Source organism: Hakea prostrata, chromosome 3, assembly GCF_041222555.1.
Source record: "Hakea prostrata isolate BN-2017 chromosome 3, UWA_Hpros_2, whole genome shotgun sequence".
Taxonomy (NCBI): Eukaryota; Viridiplantae; Streptophyta; class Magnoliopsida; order Proteales; family Proteaceae; genus Hakea; species Hakea prostrata.
The window spans coordinates 46975860-46983922 of record NC_142602.1 but is presented as its reverse complement, the minus strand read 5'-3'; the positions used below and the strand labels follow the sequence as shown (position 1 = coordinate 46983922).

Below are 8063 nucleotides of genomic sequence, written 5' to 3'. Positions count from 1 at the left end.
ACATACATAGTAACCAATCATTCATATTCAATTTAGATAAGTGAATCACATGAGCAATGGCCCCCCGGGGGGGGGGAGGAGGTAGGGAAAAAAAAAAAAAAAAAAACAAAAAAAAAAAGAAGGAGAAGAAAGAAAAAAAAAGAAAGAAAGAAGAAAAAAATAGATAAAGGAAAGTCTTTTATAAAGAAAAAACCAACAATTTAGGCTGCAGAAACCAGTGGGTACCGAAAAAAAATCATTGGTTTCGGTTGAAACCCTCGAAATTTCCCTATTGGGTCGAAATATGGGTGAGCCGGGCCGAAATCTGGGAAAACTTGCGAAATTTCGAGGGTTTCGATCGAAACCCTCGAAATTTCGATCGAAACCCTCGAAATTTCGATCGAAACTCGAAACTTGGTTTTTTGTTTAAGTGAACCGGCTGAACCAGCCGGTTCAATGTTATAAAAAGTCACCATCTTCGATCGAAACTCTGGGAAACCAGAGTTTCGATCGGGAAACGGCAGCGGAGGCAGAAAGTTTCGACGCTAGGTTTCGACCATTTTTCGACCTTTTTTCATGGTTTTGCATGATTTCAAGTAGATTCAAGCACTCCTTTGGTGAAATCGGCACTTGTTGGTGGATTATTTCAAAGTTTGAAGCTCTATTGGAAGGTAACCTAGCTTTGAATGGTTTAGTGAACAGTAGTTTCCTTGCTTTTAGCTTCATTTCCTTGGGTTTTTAGCTTCATTTCCTTGCTTCTCTTCTTTCCCCTTGCTTCTCTTCTTTCCCCTTGAAATTCTTGTGTTTTCAGCATCAAGTCTTGCTGCAAGTTGGCTCATGTATTCCATTTACAGCTTTAAAAAAATTAAATCTTTAGTTGTTTAGCATGCTTAATAGATGTATTCCATTTACAGCTTTAAAAAAATTAAATCTTTAGCTGTTTAGCATGCTTAATAGATGTATTCCATTTACAGCTTTAAAAAAATTAAATCTTTAGCTGTTTAGCATGCTTAATAGAAGACTTACAGAGAATATGTTCAAGTTGGAATGTTCAATGTTGGATGTCTGAATTTTGATCCAGAAATTTTGGTACATAACTTGTTAATGAAATATGCCATTATCTTGTTCTCTCTTCTCTATTGTTGTTCACTTGTTCCATTATAGTGCAAGCTTAAATTGAAGAATTTTTCTTAGTTTTTGTATTTAGATGTTAAACAGTTAAAGTATTAATGCTTTGATTAAAATTTAAGTGTTGGACTGTTGGGTTTCTATTTTAAGTTTTTAACGGTGATTATTAAATATTATGTATGTTTGTATCGGGAATTCGATTCGGGCATAAGCTTTTGAGTTTTGAGTTGGAGATTCAGATAGAAACACAATGTCTGACATAGCTTGGCAGCATGGTAAGCCTCTGACAGATGATAGGAAAAAGTCAGAGTGTAAATATTGTTTGAAAAAGATTGGATCAGGTGGGGCCACTAGACTAAAGATCCAACTAGCGGGAGGGGACCGCAATGTGGTTGGATGCCCCAATGTCCCTTATGAAGTTAAAGTGGCAATGGCAAAGTATGTGAAAGGAGGGCAAGAGAAGAGGGCACAAAAGAAAGCAAAGAGGGATCGGTTCGAGGCGGCATGCTTAGAGGAGGTGGAGGTGGGAGAGACAAATGTGGATCCGAGATCCGGCTGATGCATCATCCCTAGAGGCGAGAGATGGAGAGAGTACTCGGGATGAGTAGGGAGTCTTATAGACTCGATGAGATCGGGAGGACACGAGAGAGCCGTGGGTGCGGGGTCATCGGAGATCCGGATGTTGGGAGGGCAAGTGGAGGCAGCTCCGGTATGAGGAGGAGCAGTACCGGAGAGTCGGTTCCATTACCATGGGCCCCATGATCACGACCTAGTGCCACATCTCTGCTTCTAGACCCATTGAGGCCGATCCCGATGTGCGGATACTACGCACCGATCCCGACTTGTTTGCGAGGCCACAATCAAAACGAAGAAATTAAAGCATATGTGGGGTAATGTGAAGGACAAGGTGGGGATGGCCTTTTCTAAGTGGGCATTATATCACAGGTGTTCCGGCAAATGCTGCACGGGGGCCTTATTATACGGCGATGGTGGATGAGATCGGTGGTGCTTGGACGTGGGGTGGTTGGGCCAACCCCATATGAGATATATAATGTATATCTCCCACGGCATAAGGAAGAGTTGAAAGCCTACATTGATGGCCTTAAGCCAATGTGGATGCACTATGGGGTGACAAGGTGATGTGTGATGGTTGGACTGGTCCCACTAGACAGTCTATCATCAATTTTAATTTTATGTTGAATTGTGATGGGAGGACGGTGTTCCTCAAGTCTGTTGATGCATCCGGTCACAAGAAGGATGCAAAATACATATATGGGTTGTTGAAGAATGTGGTGAAAGAGGTTGGAGTCGAGCACGTGGTGCAAGTTGTGACTGATAATGGCGCCAATTTCAAGAAGGCTCGGATGAAGTTGATGGAGGATCCCGGGTATAGGCTCTTTTGGACTCCTTGTGCGGCACATTGTATTGATTTGATGCTAAAAGACATGGGGGAAGTCAAATTTGTGAAGAATGTGGTTCAGCGGGCTCGAAATGTGACCACATTCGTATATAACCATGGATTTGCTTTGGATATGTTGAGGAGGACATGTGGTGGTGATTTGGTGAGGCCTGGGGTCACAAGATTTGCCACGGATTGGATTTCCTTGAAGAGTTTTCAGAAGAAGAAAGCCCAACTACGTGCTATGTTTGCATCGAAGACTGGTTTGCTTGGCCCCAATCGGAATCACCGGCGGGGGAGAGCAGCACGGGCTACCATATCCAAGTGATAGCTTCGGGCAAATCTAAGAGTTGTTATCAAGCTTCTAGACCCTGTGGTGACAGTCTTGAAGTTGGTAGATCAACAAAGGAAACCAACTTTACCACATATATGGGCTGCGGTTGAGATGATGAAGGAGATGGTTAAGAAAGTCTATCCTAGGGGCAACCAGAAATTCCTTAACATCATCCAAGAAAGGTGGGAAAGGCGGTTGAAACATCCATTGCATTTGGCTGGTGAGTTGAAAGTTATTAAAATTTTCAAGTTATTACTTAAATACTTAATTGTTAATAACGTAATACTTATTATGTAGTTTTATAGTTTCTTACCATCTCATTTGTTGGCTTGTTTGATAGCCTATTATTTGAACCCCATGTACCACTACAGTAAAGAACTTGGGATGAGGACAGATTTGATCCGGGCAGTCCATGAAGTAGTGGAAAGGTTGGAACCGGATGCGACAAAACAAGCATTAATTAATAATGAGGTAAGACTGTAAGTTGTGACTTGTGAGATGACTAGTAGTCTAGTACTTAAGAATTAGGCTAAATACTTGTTTCTTATTACTAACTTTGTAATTATTTATCACGGTTAAAGGCTTTTAGAGATGCTACTTTTGGTAGCTACGGTCGCTCAATCGCTATTCAGGCTAGGGAGAACACCACTCCTGGTTAGTCACTTAGTCAGTTAGTCTAAGTCTTAGATTCTCAATTTGAGTTCTTGACACAATTTATTTTTACTATTATTAATTAGGTTGGTTATGTTTCTTGCAGCTGAGTGGTGGCTGCAATACGGGTTAGACTCGGAGTACTTGATTAAGATTGCAGTTAGAGTGCTCTCCCAGACATCTTCTGCCACCGGCTGCGAGCGTAACTGGAGCACATTCAATCTGATACATTCTAAGAGGCGGAACCGTTTGGGGGTGAAGCGGCTGGAGGATCTTGTATATGTTCATTATAATATGAGGTTGAGAGAGGAGCACATTAGGTTAGGTCAAGAGCAAGGTAATGGGGACAAGATTGAGTTGGCTGACATCTTTGCCATAGATGACGATGAGGAGGAGTACCCCCTATTTGAGTGGGTCAGAGAGCCATTATTGGATGAGGCGGGAGGTCGACCCAGCAGTCAAATTGCACGAGAGATGGGAGCTGATGTTAATGAGTTCTTGGCCACAAAGGGGAGAGTGCGCACCGAGCCTAACCGTCCCTTTGTACCACACCCTGGTGCATCCAGTGTCAGTGAGGATAATATTATATGGTCAGATGATGATGATGATGATATTACTCAGCCACCCGCTAGTCAGGCACAGGATGATGCAGGCGATGATGATGATGATGGACTTGGTAGTGGCCCTAGTGGAAATGATAGTGGGAGTGATGATGATGATGATGATAATGATGGTGGTGGTGGTGATGATGATGATGGTGGTGACGGGCCAGCTGATCAGGATTCAGCTGAACCACAGGAGAGACCACCACCAGAGCCAGCAGTTGAGAGTCAGGGACATGGAGGGCCATTAAGATTCACGGGGGAGAGTCAATTCACCCATGCTACCCAGGATGTCGACCACGGTGCAGGTCGTAGTTCCACTTGCAGTCGGAAGGGGAAAGGGAAAGGGAAGCACCATGGACATGGGTATGAGGATGACACTTCATCGTACGGGTCTTACAATCCCATTGAAGTGAATAGCTTGGCAGGCTCCATAGGATCTATGAGTCTAGATGAGTCAAGAGGCTCCACTGTGGGGTACGGGGGGGGGGGGGGTGGGGGGCCCCCGGGCGGGGGGGGGGGGGGGGGTGCCGGGGGGGGGGGGGGGGGGGGGTGCGGGGGGGGGGGGGGGGGGGAACCCCGCCCCGGCTTGGCGGGGAGGGGGTGGTGTGGGGGGGGGGGGGGGGGGGGAGTGGGGGGGGGGGGGGGGGGTGGGGGGGGGGGTGGGGGGGGGGGGGTACGGCTTTGAATCCATGAAAGTTGATGATGAGGTTCTATTTTTGGAAACTGAATCCTGATGAAGATCTGATTAGTTGATGGACTTGGAGTGCTCTCTATCTTGGTTTGAAGGCATTTCTACCTATTAGGTAAGTCACTTGACTTGTGTGCAAAACCCCTTTAGGATTGGATTTGATCTGGACCTTCAATTCCCCTGTTTTGGTCTTCTTTGTTGTCGGCATTGGTCGTGATTGGTCGATTGGGCCAGTCGACCAATCCACTCGACCAATGAGTGCTATCTTTGGCAATTAGGTTGTTCTTGCTCTATTTAAGTCAAACCCCGAGCCCCCCCCTTTTTTTTTGTGCCTCCAAACTCTCTGGAGCGGACCAAAGACCTCTGCAAGTCATCTCTCTTGCATCCTTGGTGTTTTCTTGACGGATCTTCGTCGAAACTCTTCTTTTTGCATCAAAAGGTATGTCTACTCTCTCTTCTTCTCCTCCATCTTTGTTTTTCTTTCCTTTTTGAGTTGAGACAGTAGAAGAGATGCTGCATTCTCTGTTGCAAACATCTCTGAACATGTTCTCATGATCATCCTAAGGATTTGAGGCTAGAACAATGATCTTAACCATGATCATTGCAAGCTTTTGAAGGAATCATGATCAAACCATGATCTAATCTTTGTTAAACTTCTAATCTGAATTCTGATCTCTTTGGATCTTCTATGTTGATCATGTTAGTAGTTAATTCTTGTGTTTTCCTTCCATGATCCATAATCTATAGATCTCTAGTGTTCTCTTCTACCTTACTATGTGTTCTTCATGATGCATGGTAGTTACATATATGGTAGGTTTTATTTCCTTATTTAGATTTATGCTTCTAAGCCTTGTTCCTTGAAGATCTAAGTATGTTTTCATGATACCTTTACCTGAAGCAATGATCCATCCTCCTATTGTTCTTGTCTTTGTTTTCTATTTCAAATTCATCAAGATCCATGGTTGATTTAATTATGGTAACTTTTTGTTTCCTAATTTGGATCTTGATATCTTGATTTGATTGGTGTTTTGAGGTCCCCTATATGTTAGAATACTGCTGATGTAGTCTACCCCTTGATTAGTACCCTTTTGAACCACCAAATTCGGATTTCATATCTTAAAACTACGATTTTATAGGCTCTTGTATGCATTGGTCGGTGATTGGTCAGTTGGACCAGTCGACCAATCCACTCGACCAATGAGTACAGCAACTCCAGAATTGGTCTATGTTGGATGTTTTGGTATCTTTTCTGTTAGGGATCTTTCCTAATATGTTGTATATACTTGTTTAGGACCTTCTTCTCAAGTTTGCCGAGATCTTACTTGACTTCTTAGGATTCCTTTGCGAGTTATAAAAGGTAAGGATGGTTATTTCCTTAATTACATAGATAGCATGAATCTAGTTTCTATATTTGAATATCATAGATATGATTCCTAAATTAGATTCTTACAATGATATACTACTTTGTTGCATAACTTTGATTACGGTAGCATTACTTATTCATATTAAATTGATTCATGTATGATTTACTTACCAATGTTATAAAAGTGATTGTAATTATTGATTTCTTTCCATATATGAAGTTACCATATATGTGATGATATGAATTGATGCATGTGTATGCTTAAGTATGGTTTGGAAAGGAGAGGTGTCCTTTTGACACTACTGTTCTTGGACTACTACGGGAATATTATGGGATGTTTCCGGAGATGCCCTCTGGACACCTTCCTAAAGCTGTTGGATGACATATCTAGGATTGTCTAGTAGTGTTTGGCTAGGATGTCTGTTATGTCGAGACCCTAATCGGAGGGGTATTGAGACCGAACGACCCGTGGTAGCAATGGGGATTCATGGGCGCTCAAGACCGGTAACCAACCCGTGAGAGGACGGGAATCACATTGTGGGGGCCATTTATTGGTAGGGTTGCATATGGTTAGACTTGGGCTCACGGGCGCTTAAGACCGGTAACCAACCCGTGAGAGGACGTGAGAGCTTCCCGTTTACCATATGTGGATGATCAATAGGGTTGATGAGTCCGTAGTCGGGGACTATGAGGACTCTAGTGTGAAGGATACCGGAAAGGATCGTCGGGGACGAGGAATGGAAGTATCTGGATCGACTTGATGTAACTAAGTAGAAGACTTGCATTTGGCTAGGTTTTACCACGACATGCGCCAGTACTTATACCAAATGGTTGTGAGAGAGTGTGTTGACTTAACCCCCTGCCATGGTTTGTCCTGAGGGATGAAGGACCCATTACCAATCGGCTGCTCAAGACCGGTGAAATGATCCGTGAGAGAATCCAAGATATCTTAAATGGTTGAGGATGTGAGTGGACCTTCCTAAAGAGAGTACGGTGCTATGACTTAAAGCATGTACGCCAATAGAGACCAGCATACATAGAGTTAGATTCATTCATTCATTGCTTGTCTCATATCATATTGCATTTATGTTTGTTACGGAATCATGCCATTTATGTTATTATGGATTTTTAAGCGCCTTGCGAGTTTCTTTGAAACTCATTCCTTTATTGTACAATGTTGTTAGACTATCCTGCAGTAGTGCGAGTACTATGACGGTCCCTATGAAGAAGCGCAAGGCGAAGAGGCATATCTCCGGGGAAGGTGATTGCGGTTACCACAATTACTACGAAGATCCCGCAGTGGTTATGCTCCGTACGATGCTTAGTCCGACCATTGAGTGGAAGCGTCCTTGTGCCATTTATGAGATTTACACTTACAAGGATGTTGTCTATAAAGTGGAGAACAATTTAGTTACCCAATGTACTAGCTATTGGGATTAGATTTTATTTAGTTTATTCTCTTTAGAGCTACTTTTCCGCTGGTTGTAAAGTGGGATTTTTGCCTCACTTTACTTATCATTTGATACTACGATTATATCTATTATTACGATTCATTTATGATTCATTCTTTCTTTATTGGATCTATGATTTATCTTCCGCACTTTTATTATGATTGTTCATGATTATGTTATTGTTTATGTGGGAGGTTGATCACTCGATACCGATCTTCGGGCTGTGGATCACACTCTCGGGTATGCCGGATAGGGTACCGGCTGGGAGGGCGTGATGATTGGTATCGAGCCTTTGGTTCGAGGAGATCCTAACCACAAAAGACAACAACTGAACATTCTGAGTCATTGATCTGAAATGACTCTTCTACTCTTAGAAGTGAATAATAGAACAACTTGAATTAGAAACTTGACCTTTGAGGCATAACGAGAACATTTCGAATAACATACCATAATTATACTTGAACA

At 42.9% G+C, this 8063-nt stretch overlaps 1 protein-coding gene across 1 annotated transcript; it reads left to right on the top strand.

Annotated features, from left to right (window-relative positions):
• The first annotated feature begins 1357 nt into the window (after positions 1-1357).
• On the top strand, positions 1358-2834 carry LOC149022361 (uncharacterized). The gene is made up of 3 exons (XM_089147604.1): positions 1358-1630; positions 2053-2243; positions 2321-2834. Exons 1-3 carry the CDS (start codon positions 1358-1360, stop codon positions 2832-2834), a joined length of 978 nt encoding a protein of 325 aa, XP_089003730.1.
• The last annotated feature ends 5229 nt before the right edge of the window (positions 2835-8063 follow it).

Excerpts from the sequence above, each read along its gene's own strand:
- LOC149022361 (XM_089147604.1), top strand. The coding sequence starts at position 1,358 with ATGTCTGACATAGCTTGGCAGCATGGTAAGCCTCTGACAGATGATAGG. Across the intron at positions 1,631-2,052 it reads CATGCTTAGAGGAGGTGGAG|GTGTTCCGGCAAATGCTGCA; the intron begins GTGGGAGAGACA and ends ATTATATCACAG. Across the intron at positions 2,244-2,320 it reads ATGCACTATGGGGTGACAAG|GACGGTGTTCCTCAAGTCTG; the intron begins GTGATGTGTGAT and ends TTGTGATGGGAG.